General features: G+C 41.8%; 2 protein-coding genes across 5 annotated transcripts in view; one reads left to right on the top strand and one right to left on the bottom strand.

The window, feature by feature from the left end:
• The first annotated feature begins 82 nt into the window (after window positions 1-82).
• Window positions 83-2,967, top strand: LOC148143508 (putative G protein-coupled receptor 139). The gene is made up of 2 exons (XM_087975224.1): window positions 83-152; window positions 2,057-2,967. The coding sequence occupies exons 1-2, from the start codon at window positions 83-85 to the stop codon at window positions 2,965-2,967; spliced, it is 981 nt and encodes a 326-aa protein (XP_087831350.1).
• Window positions 2,968-10,260: 7,293 nt separating this feature from the next.
• LOC122543622 (uncharacterized) overlaps window positions 10,261-16,382 on the bottom strand; it is a 76,126-nt gene continuing 70,004 nt past the window's right edge. For 2 of the 4 annotated variants that reach the window (XM_087974253.1, XM_087974255.1), the window contains exon 2: window positions 10,261-13,410. In XM_087974253.1, coding sequence (XP_087830379.1) covers window positions 12,329-13,093 — 765 coding nt within the window. In that variant the 5' untranslated portion in view covers window positions 13,094-13,410 and the 3' untranslated portion in view covers window positions 10,261-12,328. Of the gene's footprint in view, window positions 13,411-13,954; window positions 14,275-16,382 lie in introns of those variants that run through there. The other 2 variants (XM_087974254.1, XM_087974256.1) reach the window with 2 other exon arrangements.

Genomic DNA, 16,382 nt, shown 5'->3' on the forward strand with positions numbered 1-16,382 from the left:
TTAGCCCCCTGGTATCTGGCATTGGGTACAATTACCACCAATCTTCAGTGAATTACAGAATTCGCTCAGAGCTTCACCAGAAATGCACGGAATACCAAATGGTTTACTGTTTTCCATTTACTATCCCATCCTTGCAGTTATCGGGATACCAGGTAAAGTATTGGACTTACTTAGTAACTGGTTCAATCATCACTGAACTGCATCATTTGTTCAATTTTATCAATAGTCCTTTTCTTTCTCATAATGTGTATTGTCTTCCTTCACAGTACATTGTCTTTGCTCCAACCCATTTAAGCTATCCTTCGACACAGTCATTTCCCACCTTAACGCTATCAATAGAACATAAAACAGTACAGCACAGAACAGGCCCTTCAGCCCACGATATTGTGCCGGTCATTGATCCTCATGTAAGCACCCTCAAATTTCTGTGACCATATGCATGTCCAGCAGTCTCTTAAATTCATTTTGATGAAACCATCTACCAAATGGCGTTATGAGTTCTGAGTATTAGTAGTATCACTTTCTTCTTGACTATTGTTGTGTAACCACATTTATCAGTGTACATTTCTTGTGGTACTATTATGATTTCCTCCCTTTTCAATTATCTTATTTTGTGACAATACCATGCCATTGTGTCAATTATATTTTTTTCATTGACCACTAACAACTTACCATGTATGTAAGTTTCGATTTTTACTCTCACTGTTTTGTATGAAGATTTCTTATTATTATTACAGCGCAAAGACATTCTGATTGTATAATTGTCATTGCTATTCTGGTCAGGTAATATAAAGGTATTATTGTGTAAAAGTATGGTTACTGAGACATTGGCACTGTTGTTGATGGCGAATCTTCGATCCGTTATTACAGTGTAACTGGAGTCCCACTACATTATTGATTATGTTACTGTATGTGGTTTATCTTACTGTTATCACTGTAAAAATATTGCTTTCTAGTGTGGCTGACACAATTTAAGTGGGAGATGACAAACTGTTCTCAGTGTGTGATATGTTATTGTCAGCGTATTGCTATTCACTTTTGAATTAATAATTTTATGAAAAATGATAACTTGGCAGTGAGGTTGAAATCTTGGAATACTCTTTGCTCAAATTGATGTATCAGTTTCCTGAACCGAAATTATTAGGCAATGCCATGATTTCAACTATAAATGCCAAGAAGATCTTGTCATGTGACTAAGAGATTGATGCCCTCCATAGATGTCAGACCATGATGCTAAATCCTCAATCTCTAAAACTGTTGTTTTAATCCAATTCTTCACTTTCACATGATCCACTGCTGATTGTGCTGAACTGACAACTTTGAGAGTCAGATTTTTTCCTGCTTCCAGCATCTGACAATGCGTTCCACCTTCATTCTACCTTCAGCACTTTTTCCCCCCAAATTCAGTGAGAAACCATAACTGGTAGTATCTCTTAAATGTAATACGTAATACTTTTTTTAAAATTTCGATTATCAACCATTGGATAAAGTTAATGAATTGTTACATGGATTACAGGCAAGCACGAATGAAGTGATGTCATGGCTGAATTCAGTAGGAAGGTCTTTCTCCGAATCAGACCTCTTCATCTACTAGTTCCAATGGTTATGGAAAAACTACAATTCACTGTACCCTTAAGATATCTGAATTATCAGTGCCCATGACCAGTGTCAAACTTACATTATCCCTGCAATGTTGACTGGAATTTTGGTTTCATGTTCACTTTCCTCTCTTTCAGAATACTTGTATTCAAGTTGACTTACGAATTCACTAACAGTGCTTAGTCATGCACTAAACACATTGGAATGAATCACACTGACTCACAGTGAGATAAGATAGCTGTTCATTTTAGTTTCCCAGTCTGTTATGACATACCTTCCTAGTTCCTTTAAGTCTTTCTGAATTAGATTTTTCTTGCTTATTCAATCTGACTGCATTGTCATTTGGTGTTTTCAAATCCATAGTGTTTTCCTTCTGATCTAACTCAAATCTTTCTCTCCTCATCTCCCACTCGCTATGACAACTGATTTCACTCTTTCTCTCCCTCTTTTATTACAGCAAACTTGGTTGTGATTGTGATCCTGTCTCGAAGAGCCTGTGGTCTCTCTGGCTGTGTCACTATTTACCTTGTGGCAATGGCAGCAACAGATCTCCTGGTCATAGTTACTGCTGTCTTATTAAACCGCATTGCTGGGGTTTATTTTCCAACAAGTTTCCTTTCCATCACCCCATTGTGCAGTTTACGTTCTGCCTTGATTTATGCATCTATAGACAATTCTGTCTGGTTAACAGTCACTTTTACCTTTGACCGGTTTGTGGCTATTTCGTGCCAAAAGCTGAAAGTACGATATTGCACTGAAAGGGTGGCAGCATGGATTGTAGGAATCGTGTCCACCCTGAGTTGTATTAAAAATGTTTTTGTATATTTTGGATATGAGCCCGTGTACGTAATTAAGAATATACCGTGGTTCTGCAGAACAAAATTAGTATATTACACATCACCTGCGTGGGTTGCATATGACTGGATGTGGATCATTGTAACTCCCTCTCTCCCGTTCATTTTAATTGTACTGCTCAACGCTCTGACTGTCAGACATGTTTTAGCAGCCAATAGAGCCCGCAGGAGAGTTTCAATTCAGAACAGTGGAGAGAACCAGAGAGACCCAGAGGTGGAGAAGAGGCGAAAGTCTATTGTTTTACTTTTTGCCATCTCGTGCAATTTCATCCTGCTCTATTTACTATTCATGATAACGATCCTCTATGTCCGAATTGCCAATGTAACTTATTTCTCAGGTTCTGCTTCCAGTAAATCAACGTTCGTTCTTGAGGAATATGGGTTTATGCTTCAGCTTCTGAGTTCCTGTATCAATGCATTCATTTATGTCGGAGTGCAGGCTAAATTCAGAGCAGAATTAATAAATGGGGTGAAATATCCATTTCAGTTATTATGTATGTCGCTCAAACTGTGATAATAGAACGCACATCCAAGGTGCTAATGGAAGGAAAAACAACTTATTTATCAACACATTCAGAAAATTCTGCATCAGTAGTTTGTGATATCTTGATATTTCCTCTCCATGTCCAGATTACAAATGACCCCTTTTCATTCTAGTTTCCCAGTCTGTTATGGCATACAATTGGAAGATTCTAAATTCGATCAGCAACTAATCTCAGTCACTTTATTTTCAATTCTCTTTGACGTGGTGTTACATGTGTATGCTATAGAGTTTTGATTGCGCTGACGGTCACTGTGGAGTGATATCAAATAATAAGCCAAGTAATATTGCACAAGATTCTGCCCATTTTAACTGGGACTGACGCTCTGCATAGCTGTTATGACTGAGTGCTGTTTTCCTACCATTTCCCGTAAACACACTATTGCTCCATTTAAATAAGCCACCAATGCCTACCACATTCCTTTGATTGATGTTTCCTTGTCCACTATTCCAGAAACTGCATTTCAGAACTTGACCACTGGCTGTGTAATGAAGCATTTTTTTTTTCGACAGTTTTTGCTTCAGCTGCAAGTTCCTCTAAATCTTTGTTCCCTGCATTCTCTTTCTTTTTATGAGTGGGAAGAGTTTCTCCCAATTTTTACACCTGAACCACACATGATTTTGTAATCGCCTACTACATCTCTTTTCAACTTTGTGCTCTCCAAGGGAAATTATCCCTAATTCTCCAGATAGACTTTTCCACGGAAGGTGTGGAAACATTTTCAGAAATGTCTGCAGAATTCTCTCCAATGTGTTCCCACTCTCACTCTACTGTCCACAACTGTGAAAGTAAATTTTAGCTGAGGTCTGACTAATGCCATGATAAAATGCAACATTATCTCTTTTCTCTTGTAATCTGCAATTAACTTAATAACTTCTGGAATACTGTGTGCTTCATTCATATAATGTGAATATCAAGCCATGTTTCAATCCATTGAATCCATGAAGAAAACGTTTAAAAATATTTTCCCTAAGACAATCGTGTGTTTCTGTGCTCTTGTCACTTGCTTTTCCTCATTCTCAATCATTCAGTGCAATCCCACAGGAAGTAATAACAGAACGAAGGAAGCTGTAAATTCTTGTCTCTTTGCGTTATTGCAATTGAATTTTCATTCTGCACTGACTAGGGTTAGTGTGAGGTAAAAATGCGAGGTCTGGTGACGACCAATGTGTGTTGACAACTTGTCGGCTGGATTTTAATAGTTGTCAGATAATTTTTTTAGTGAAAACCTTTGTCGTTTCACTCATTTGTGCAAGGAAGTAGAGAAGCACTATTAATTCGTCAAAGTGTATTTCTCAATTAACAGCAAATTGTGAAACATACATTATTACACTTTCTTTCATTGTAACTTTACAAACGTGTCATGTTCAAATTCAACACTAGTGCTTCAGCCACCTTCCATTCCTGATCCATACCGCTAGCAAAAGAGCCAAAGATATTCTGACTCTTCGCAAACAGTGTTAAAATCTGTGCTATTCAAATTTCCGTGAAGAAAAGAAAAGCTGAATACCTGCAAATGCAATTCCATGATTTTCTCATCAAGAACTGGCTAGCGTTAGATTTTCCTGCGATTCTGTAAGCATTCTTTCCATTTATCCTTCATCCAAGGACTTTGAAACATGTACAGCTTTAACCTTTTGAATCCTGATTGCCAATCCTGCACTTGAAGCTACTTGAATCAGAAGGGCAGGGCATAAACTTTGGTATGCACAACTAGAATTGGACATCATCATTGCAACCATTCTGTAATAATTATGTCAGCACTGAGCATAACCCCCATTCAATCGAATATATCAGAAAATGCTAACAATACAAAACAGACCAGAAAGCATCTGTGGTTGAAGAATAACAGTTAACTCTTCAATGCTTCTTGTTATTTCTGGGATGGGTACTGTCCACGATCAGTCATACTGTTCCAAAATAAAGGCATTTTGTCATATTCAGTCCTCATGCACGATCACACCGCTGAAGTCTGAGTACACAGCATGCAAAGGAGCTTATTGGCAGTATTCTGGGCAATACAACATTCTACCTGCATTGGTGGCTTGAAACCATTGGCAATTTTGATGGAACATCCATCAATCCTGATACGCCCCATAGACAGATGTATTAAAGATGGCAGCATATGTTGCATAACTGTTTAGTCATTTCTAGTGGCCTAGCAGAGGCTGATCGTCATGGATTCCAAACTTGGCTAAGGCCTCAACCGGGATCTTTGGTTCATGTCACATTACAGGTGACCCCACTACACTATATACACTCTCTCACACGCACACATACACAAGTGCACTTACATTCGCATACAGACCCTCTCTCGTATCCGAGAGTGACCGTGTGTATAAGTACATGCATCCACCCCCCACATCCACACACCCTCTCAAAGGCTTATTCTCCATCACACTCATGTACAAACTTTACACACACTCTTTACACACACATACATGCGTGAAAACTCACACACACACACACACTCTCATGCACTTACACATGCACACGCATGCACGCACATGCACACATAAGTCTATGGGGTGAATTTGCATTTGCAGAATTATATTTGCAGATACATTCTATTTTGCTCAAAAAGTACACAATCTGCAGGCAGTCAGTCCATGTAATATTTTAAAAAATTCTACTTGGGTAACAGAACCAGTCTGACTCAAGACTGGGACACAGGCAGACTCTAACCTAACGTCTTTCATGCATTGTCTGAGCTGAGATGTAAACTTTTTTAACAAAATCTTAAGTTATGTTGAGAATGTGACTTAAAATAAGTCATTGGATTTACAAATTAATGAACTGAAACCTGCAACCCCTTCGAAAAGATGAAATATTTAACAGTAAATTAGGTTTGTTCAATATATCATTTCACTTACATAACACTGTAATCTTTTGCTATAAGTTCTGTGTCTTATGATCCTGTACTAAAGCTACACAATGAAAGAACAGTGCTTGGAAAGCTAGTACTTCCAAATAAACCTGTTGGACTACAACCTGTTGTTGTTTGAATTGTTTCTAGTGTACACAGCCCACACCTCCCTCTGCTGCCAGTAAACTTTGCAATGCTCATGAAACAATGCAGTATCTGCAGTCCTAAAAATGAAGCATTTCTAATGATACTAGCATTTCATTCGCTGCTCCTTCTGATACACGACATTGGAAATATATTGTTGGAGACTGAAAGAAATGAGCAGCTTTAAAACAAAAATATCAAGGCCTGTCCATCTTGTCTTTATAATGCAAATCCTACATTCCTGGAAACATCCTGGTAAATCGCATCTGAACCCTCACTAGCTGAATAATATCCTTCTTATAACAGAAAGAGCAGAACTGGAAACAGTATTCCAGAAGAGGCCTCACTAACCTCCTATACATCCTTAACATAATGTCCTGACTCCTATATTCAAAACTCGGAGTTACAACGGCAAGCATGCTAAATGTCTTCTGACCATCGTGTCTATATGTGATACTAACTTCGACGAATTATGTACCTGAAACCCTAGGTAAGTCTGTTCTACAACACTGCCCAAGGTCACATCTCTACTTGAATAGGTCTTGTCTTTGTTTTTCAAAATGTAGTACATCACATTTATCCAAATTAAGCTCCATCTGCCACGCTTCAGCCCATTGACCGAAGTGATCAAGATCTCTTCGTAATCTTAGATCATCTTCACTGTCCACCACCAATCTTGATGTTATTCTTGAAACGAATCTTGTGGAACACCCCGCTGGTCACAGTTCTCCAGTTCAAAAAACGACACTCCACCATCAAGTCTATTGCTCTGCACTCATCAATGTTATTGGTTACTTCCCCGTATACTGAAATTGTATTTTCACCTGCGTTTGTATTTCTGGCCTGAACCAATAATGATGATTGTTTAATTAATTCTGACAATGATACATCCACAAAACATTTAGCTAATATAACATACGCAGCTGTACATCTACAGATTACCTTATATATTCTCAGTAATCTTAAACACTCCCCTTATTGTCCTTTCTCTAGATATGCGGCCACACTATTTAACTGCCCTCGAATTACTGTGTTAGCTGGTGAACCTGTAGCAAGTTCACTCTGAGAACAGTCTAGCTCATTCCACATCACTCACATCATCTCTATCATTTTTCACGACTGTTACCACCTGACATACTTGGTTCTTGTCATTCTTTTCCATATGAAAACAAAAAGTTTTCTGCCCATTTGAGTAACATAACTGATTTTCCCCCGATGATCAGAGGTACCCATTAAATAAGTCACGTCACTAACTGTTCTACCAACTGTATACAGACCACGTATATTCACTTTGATGGCTTTACATAATGATGACGACAGTATTAGCACTTCATTTTCCATCGCAAAACTAGGGCTGAATGGTTATCTGCACACTTTCGTCGTGTCAATGAGAATTTTGAATGTTCCTCTGCGTTTGTGCATGCTAAGATCAATCTTTCCAGAAGCATGGACTCTTCACCCTAACATTGAGGATGCATTATTATCATTCAGTAATTTCTTCCTTACCAAATTAAGTGGGCCACTACTCACATGACTAAAAAACTAATTGAACGGATAAATTTGGAGAATTTATGGTAACGAATGAAAAGAAAATCTAATCCTTGTCGTGATCCTTTGGGGTATCCGTCACATTGTGCCTTAATCGAGACCTTGATGGTTCCTCTCCAAAGTTCTCTGTATTTGTCTCTGATCCACAGTGATTACTTACTTACAGTGTGGAAACAGGCCCTTCAGCCCAACAAGTCCACACTGACCCGCTGAAGCGCAACTCACCCAGACCCATTCCCCTATATTTACCCCTGCACCTAACACTATGGGCAATTTAGCATGGCCAATTCACCTAACCTGCACATCTTTGGACTGTGGGAGGAAACCGGAGCACCCGGAGGAAACCCACACAAATACGGGGAGAATGTCCAAACTCCACATTGTCAGTCACCTTAGGCGGGAATTGAACCCGGGTCTCTGGCGCTGTGAGGCAGCAGTGCTAACCACTGTGCTGCCCACTGGATTTCAAACATTTTATGCCCAAAATGGTAATAATTTCCAGGAACACATCGCTGATTTGAACACACTTTATTTGCAGTTTATGTAAGTAAAAACCAGTGTTGACGTTTCCAATACTGTGCTAATTGTAATCACATTTAAAGGAATATCTGGCAATTGGGTTATCATGTCCATAACCGAAAGGTAACATTGATGCCCTGCATTTGTTTCTGACAATCGCTTAAAACAATCCACTAACGCGTGCATAAACAGTAATTCAAAAACAGAAATGGGTAGAACCAGGGTAAACTGTTAATTATGTATATGGGTCCATATAAGAAATACACAAGTTTTCCTTCACACATACAGTACAATAGCGGCAAGATCCTATTACACACACTGCCATATTTTTAGTTCAATTTTAAATTTGCACAGCAGATGGCAACAAAGCAGGGCTGAGCAACAGACCCCGTTTTCAGCGGCTGCCTTCACTCATACTACTCCTCCCCACACCGGGCGGTCTTATCAGCCAATGGCCCACTGTCCCAGGCTACACCAGCGGCCTCATCCCATCCTTCCTCAAATGGACGTTAGGGTGCCAAACACACACATTATTCTTCTTTGTGGTGATATCTCACTCATGAAAGAGTCTGTCTGACATATACACTTACACTGATTGCCCCAGGCACCCTTTCACTCCTGCGCTGACTTACGCACTACTGTAATAGCCATTTTGAAATCGCTGCACTGTTTCCTCAGTCTTCTGTCTGCACATTAGCCCCTTTTAGTTTTCACTTCTCTCCAGTTCTTTCATCTGCTTTTCACACCACATTGATATTAGTTCATACACCTCTCTGATTTTGTAAACTGTCGACCTTCTCCATCAGTCATTTTCTCTCTAAACCAGTTTGCCTCCTTTTGTTGCTGCTGGCTGCCTGTTTAATCTTCCAACAGATATCCCATTGCTACTGATTTCTGCATTTCCTAGCAAGCCCACCTAGGGGCGCCAAACTCTGTTGTCCATGTCTGAAAGACAACACTTGGTGCACAGAGAACAACTGAGTCTCTTAGAGCTCTTTAACAAGTATAACTTTATTTATGATTACTACTTTATATAAATACCATAACGCAATTTCAAGATATCCTAACCATTTCCCTCCGGACGCCCTGAATCCATGGCAACACAGGACAGCCTCAGCTGGCCAGGTTTGTACTGGTCGCCAAGACACCAAGACATCTTCTGACCTGGGCTTCCCTCACTTCTTCATGATGGCTGGTTTTCAGAATTGTCGCTGATCTCGGGGTCTCCTCAGGCTACTTGTGTTTTGGGCTCTGTCCACTGTACGACTTCATCCACCTTCCATGTTTGGGAACGGTTTGTTCTTTTACCCGATCTTAGCCCAAACAGTTTGACCGTATAATAGTCTGATCACCCCATTCCAGCCACAGACCTTATTTGATAATCAGTTTCCTCAGAGTCACTCCACCTGAACGGCTGAGTTCAGTACAGCCCAAATGGAAAGTTTGGGTCGGAGTTCTGGTATCTTCAGCCTCACTCCACAGAAGCAAAGCAGTCACTTTGGTTTCAATCAACATTCACAAGATAAGTGTTCAACACAGGTTTAACATGGAAATAAGCAGCAAAATATAAATGTACATTAAATAAAACAAAATTGCAGAAGATGGTGATTGCCTGCTGTGAGCTTACAATTCCAACCCTGTCAAATAAACTAGCTCACAACAACACATCAGCTTTCATTACTTTGGATCACAGTGTCAGAGGGTTGAAAAGAGTCAGCTGTTCCCTTCAGGTGGAGAAGAGAAACTCTTCAGGTTAGTTCAGAGCTTCCTCTTCCCCGGGTCTATCCTAACAAGCTGTGTCTACCTGAGGTAGATGTGTACAGACTCACTTATGAAACACTGAGCTGACCACCCCCCCAAAATCACTTCAGCCCTTCCCCACCCTAACTCCCTTAAAAAACAGCAGAGGGCACACATTCCTGGGCAGCGGTCATCCCTGGGGCTACTGTGCTTTTCAGGCACTTGCCCAACTCTGACAGGCCCCTTGAGGGGTCACAGCTCCCACCTTCCTGCCTTTGCCCCAGTAATCTGGGATTTCCCCTTCCTGATTAAAATCTGCCTCTCTCATCTTGGAATACCCACATGCCCCCTCCCCTGTCCTTGCCATCTTTCCGCGGTAAAGACTTGCACTCACTGACTGAGCAATTCACCTCCACCTCCACCCCCACCCCCGCCCCGATGTGATGTTATTCATTGTCTAGCAATGCACACAAGGGTCAATGCACTAGCAACTCCACATTTAAAAGCAAATCAACTTTCAGGGAAAAAAATAAAATAGTAAAAGAAACTACGGTCAGAACAATTGCTGGAAATATGACTTACACATAAAAAAAGGTCTTTGGGAACACTGCTTATGACTTGACGGTCTGTAAATCCAATTTGAACAAATAATGCATCTCAGACACAATAAATGGCCTTAGTTACTTTAGTTAGTAATATCAAATGTGCGGGAAGAATTATCTTCTTATTGTTTTGGGGAACAGGATGCCCAGTAGTGAGTTCAGAACTTCTCCTCCCCAGGTCTATTCGAACAAGTGGTGTCCGAGTGACATTTCTACAGGCTCCACTCGCTCAGGGATCAGCTTTGACTGAACAACACAACTTATATTCCTACAGAGATCTTCACGTAGTAAAGTGTCCTAGGGGTTCCACAGGTTCTATTGGATATATCAGGCCAGGTTACCAAAATCTTAGATAAGGACGTGGGTAACAAGGAATGCAAAAAAAGGAGGAAAGTGAATTGCAAGGTGGAAATCCCAGAACTTGGGCTCCAGGCAGCTGACAGTATCGCTATGAATGGTGGAGTACTTAAAATTGGGATGAAAAGCATGCGATCATGACGCTCCATCTATGTGGCCCTTACAGTTGATGTTCAAGATCCAAATTGGAATGTTAGGACCAGTTTGACCTGGTCCCAGAGAAACACTATTCCATGGACAAATATCCTGTCAGATGGGTGTTTATTGGTATGACAAAAAGTGAGGACCAGGTGAGTCCTTGGTGCTCATAACAAAGAAAACCCAGTACAGAACAGCAACAGGCCATTGCACCCACCAAACCTGTGCCGACTCATGATGCCTTCCCAAAGTACAAACCTGTTGCCTCTCCGCAGCTTGTATCCCTCTAATCCCTGCCTTTTTAGATATTGCTCAAAATGTCAATCATGGAGACTGACCTGTAAAAAATTCAAGTACTCCAGGTTTCAGTGAAAAGTGAGAATGTGTTTGAGCGTTTTTTTTTAAAGAAAAAGAGAAATCAGGAATTCTGCTTATCGGCAGAACAGCCTTTTCCAAGGGGGCTGTATTTTCTCCTGGTCCTTATCTGATGAACTCTGGCAAGACGCAGTTCATGCGAGTGACTTTCACCTCCCAGCATCACGCAGTGATCTGCACCTTCACCGTTATCCTGCTTTCCTCATCTCAAGGCCTCATCGCACCTTGTTCACATTCTTTCCATTGACGTCTCGGTTTGAGTTTGAGTTTTCATAAAACGTTCCACATTTTCGTTAGCTCTGACCTGCAGGAAGTTTTTGAAAACTTGACGAACTCCCAGGATGCCTGACCTTCGTACTGTTCCTGTACAGTTCCTTATTTTGTAAGTTTTCCCGCTCGAAGATACAAAGGTGCATTGCTGATGAAGTTAAGCGGAAACAACCAAGCATCAAGTTAAATAGTGATTTCCATCCTTTTAGTGACCTCATAATCTTACAGCAAGCCAACAGGCTCTGGAGGTGCAGAGGAACTGTCCCTACCTAGGAAGCAGAAGATCTGCATTGAAATTCTGCCTGTGCTGAGGTGTGTTAGGATGTGCTCAAACAGGTTGATCAAAAAAGGAAATACCAATTTTACAGCATGAAACCAGTGAAAGAGCGAGCAGGGCCTCAGAACGTGAGAATGGACAACTGCAGCCGTGACCTCCAATCCAAGCCCTGCAGAGTGTCAACTCGCTGGTGCCCCATTCAGTCAGGTTAGCATTTGAAGCCAGTCTCACAGCTAGAACACTTGGATGGTTCCTTCTCAATGCAAAAACATTGATGCGGCATCAGGTCACAGGACATCTTAAAGCATTTCCCACAGACTAGGCATTTCAAGGGTGTCTCGTCAGTGTGAACTCGCTGGTGTCTCAGCAAAGTCTGCTTGCTTTTAAAACTCCTCTCACATTGAGAACATTTATAAAGTGTCCCACACCAAATCGGGAAGGTTCTTGTGTGACCGCAAGTTGGATGGACAAGAAAAGCTCACATAGCAGCTAAACGGTCATTCCCCAGTGTGAAGTTGCTGGTGTTTACGCAGGTGATCTGATCTCTTGTACCCAATCCCACAGCGAGAGCACCGGAATGGTTTCTCCTCAGTGTGAATTTGTTGATGGGACATGAGGACACCAGCACTTTTATAGCACTTCCCACAGTCTGGGCATTTGAAAGGTCTCTCGTCACTGTGAACCCGCTGGTGTGTGAGCAGGTGGGTTGACTGAGTAAACCCCTTCCCACACACTGAGCAAATGAATGGTCTCTTCTGGGCATGAGTCAGCTTATGTAGCTCAAGCCCGTTGTTGGTTTTGAAGCTCTTCTTACAACTTGAACATGTAAAAGGTCTCTGCTTGGTGTGAACTTGTTGGTGTTTCAGCAGGTGAGATGACCGAGGGAATCCTATCCCACACGTGCTGCAGGTGAATGGCCTCTCCCCAGTGTGAACCCGCCGGTGTCTGCTCAGGTTTGATGAGCACTTGAACCGCATCTCACAGTCAGAGCAGCTGAATGGTCTCTCGCTGGTGTGGACAGTTTTATGACACACCAGCAACCTCGCACTTTTAAACTGCTTCCCACACTCGGTGCATTTAAATGGTCTCTCCTCAGAGTGAACTTGCTGATGGATCCCAAGTTTGGATGAGGCAGTGAACCCCTTTCCACACACTGAGCAGGTGAATGGTTTCTCCCCAGTGTGGTTGCGTTGATGAACTTGCAGTTCAGACTGGCATCTGAATCTCTTCCCACAGTCCTCACATTCCAATGGTTTCTCCATGATGTGGCTGCTATTGTGATTCCAAAGGTTGGATGATTGGTTGGTGACTCACACACAGAAAACACACGTACAGTTTATCCCTGCTGTGATCAGTGTGAGATCTTTTTGCAGTCTGTGTAACCATTTCAAACTTTGACTCAAGTCAGTTCATCGGAACATACTGTGTCGATAGTGTGTGTGTGTCTCTGTGCGTTTCCAGTTAAATCGATGCTTGACATCTTTCTTGCAGATGGAATATACAAACATTTCTCCTTTCATATTCAAAGGCCAATGAGATTCAAATCCTTCTCTGACGGAAATCCTTCCCATTAGATATCCTGGAAAAGGAATTGAAAATTTCATCACTGTTAGAAATGGATAGAAATTCAGAGAATTCCAGTTTCTATAGATCACCATTCTTTCCCATGTCACCCCAAAGCCATAAATCCCTAGGCCCACACTCCCTCCCTTTTCCTCCTCCCTGTGCTGAAATCCCAGTGAAGTGCTGAGTAGATTCTCGATCACTGGAGGGATTAAGTGTTGTGGTAAAAATGCAGGGAAGTGGACAAGAGGATTGTCAGCTCAGCCCTGATTCTATTTGAATAGCAGAGGAGTCTTGAGGGGTCAAACAGCAGTTCCAATCTGTTACCATCTGATATGGCGAATGTTTTCCAAATCCTTTTGACCAATTCATAACAGCCAGAGATAGTGAAATAATTCACTTCAGTCATGATTGATGGTGAAACATTAATCTAAAAGACCCTGACTAACCACAGAACAGCAGATGTCACCCTGTTCTCCAGGACGGACTGCGAAGAGAGTTTATAAACAAATGTGAAAGGAGTTTCACCAAACCTCCCTATTTAGTTTCAGCTTCCCTACCTTCTGAATACAATGGTGACTTCATGGTTTACTGAGATGGAAGCTAAAAATATCCATAAATTATTGAAGGAGACTGGACTCATTCAGAGAATGGCTAATAAAGCAGGTACCATTCTGGGCATTATAAGTTGAGATGCAAAGTTCAGGTGTACCAACATGATGTGAAACCGCAAACAAACACTGGTTCAGCTACAGCGAGAGTATCCAAATCTGGTAATTTCCTTTTGTGAAAGACACTGAAAACAAGAAACGCTGCAGGTCAGTGGGTCAGACTCCATCCTTAGCAACCGAACATTTCAAATCTCGACAACGCTGAATATTGATTGTTCACATGAGATACCTTTCTCCTCAGCACACCAAGTGGCCAACTCCACCCGCAGCCACCCTGCACCCCCACTGTTGCATAAACGCTGCTCCCTTCCACACTTCATGTCAGCTCCAATGAAGAGTCTTCTCATCTCGAAGTGTTAACTTGCTTTTCCTCAGTGGATGCTGCCTGACAGCTGTGATCTCCAGCACTTTTTTTGTTTCCAATACAGATTCCAGCAACTGTTCAGGTACTGCAGGCATGATTCATGAGAACGGAGAAGAGAGGAACTTCAGTTTTGTAGATAAACACCCGGGCTACTCTCCCGCGCGATTGGCAGGAGATCTGAGCAAGATTTTCAAAATCATATGGTGGCTGTACACAACAGATTGGGCAAAACCGTTGCAATTGTTGGAAAGATCATAGCTTATTGTTTTCATTACCAGTGACAGAAGGAATTGTCAGTTTTCACGCAGCAAGATCTGTTTCTGTGCTGTACATCTCTATGACTCTGTGAGCAAGATAAGTTCCAAATCTCCACTTTCTATGCTCTCTGTTGCACAATGGTGCTCGGCTGATTGACGGCAGGTCCGGCCCAATAGGGAGAGTGGGTAGGACCGGAGGACCGTGTGTGGGCGCGTGGTCCTCCAACCAATCGGGGTGAAAGGGACGGGGGGGCAGGGTCTGGATGGGGAGCACTGGATCTGGAACACACTGCCTATGAAGCATGACAGAGGCAGATGTAACTGCGGGTTCCAACAGCGAATTGGATTATGATCTACCACAGAAATCTTTCATGAGTTTCAGGGAAAGAAATGGGAGCTTGACGCCAGATGGATTATCCATGCAAGTCGCTAACATAGACGTAACTGGATGAATGGCCTCCATCTGTGTGGTAAACAATTGCAATGACATCAGACTCAATTGCACAAGATTTGAGTGCCTGTGGGATTTTATAAACTGATAAAGTTACTACATACTCAACACCCTACAGGTTTAGAAGGTGAAGTCTTTCTTTCAGCCAAAATTACAAACCTCTCTGCTTTCACATTCAGAAGCCAATGAGATTCAAATCCTTCCGTAATGGAAATCTGACCCTTCAAATATCCTGGAAGGAAATGCAAGATTCAAGTTGAACTCCAATCCTGTTACTTACCAAGTTTGAGACTCCAGGATCAGTAATTCAAACACCTTATTCAGAACTGGAAGCCGAGCAGATTCTCTGTCCTCGACAGTACATTAGACTGACCCATCAATCGCAATAAACATGCAACTCCTGTGGGTCCCCAGTCACTTACACAAGGTCAGCTGATGGATGGATCCTTGGCTATCCTCAGCTTGATCTCCGGGCTCTCCAGTCCCATCCATCCCCTTACATCAGTATTCCCTCACTTTTCTACACTGTAGTGATCCAGCTCGAGCTGCTGGCTGTCCTATTGTTATCTCTGTGATGTGTTGGCAGGAAGTAAGGAAAGGGTTGCTAGAATTTCTCTAAACTGTGATTTACAGCGACATAATTGTCTGCTTCCCAGCACTTCCTTTACTTCAGTCATGTTCTCATTGAAGCTGTCTCCTGTCTGCTGTCAGTTCTGTTATTTCTGACTGTTTCACAATTATAGATCTAAACATCAGATCAGAATCTAATCTATTCATTCATTCATTCAGTCGGATTGAAGTTTCTCTTGTGGCGAATGATCAGTTTCGCATTTCCAATGAGATGAGCCTGTGCAATGGAATGTCTTATCAGTGTTGCCACGGTAACCTGTCTGCAGAGAAGAGCCTGTTTTGAGTTTCAAACTCAGAATAAACTTCTCCTTCCAGTAGTACTCGTCCTGTCAGAACAGTTCACCTCAATGTCTCTCAGCCACGTGAGAGAGACAATTTCATTTTAAAAACACACGAGTGGTTTGTGTGAAGGATGAACTTACAAAGAAAGTGGTGGACCCGGTTACAGTTACAATGTCTAAAAGACATTTCGATAAGTACATGAATAAGAAATGTTTGGAGGGATATGGGTCAAGAGCAGGCAGGTGGGATGCTTAGTCTGGGATTATGGTCGACATGGACTGGTTAGGCCGAAGTGTCTATTTCAGTGTTGTATGATTCCACAAAACCTTTTAA

This window comes from Chiloscyllium plagiosum, unplaced genomic scaffold, assembly GCF_037043375.1.
Source record: "Chiloscyllium plagiosum isolate Xiang-an unplaced genomic scaffold, Cpla_swu_hap1 HiC_scaffold_27, whole genome shotgun sequence".
Classification (NCBI taxonomy): Eukaryota; Metazoa; Chordata; class Chondrichthyes; order Orectolobiformes; family Hemiscylliidae; genus Chiloscyllium; species Chiloscyllium plagiosum.

Bases quoted from the DNA above. Each gene is read 5' to 3' on its own strand.
- LOC148143508 (XM_087975224.1), top strand. From the start codon at position 83: ATGCACGGAATACCAAATGGTTTACTGTTTTCCATTTACTATCCCATC. The intron at 153-2,056 runs GTAAAGTATTGG...CTTTTATTACAG, and splicing joins TGCAGTTATCGGGATACCAG to CAAACTTGGTTGTGATTGTG.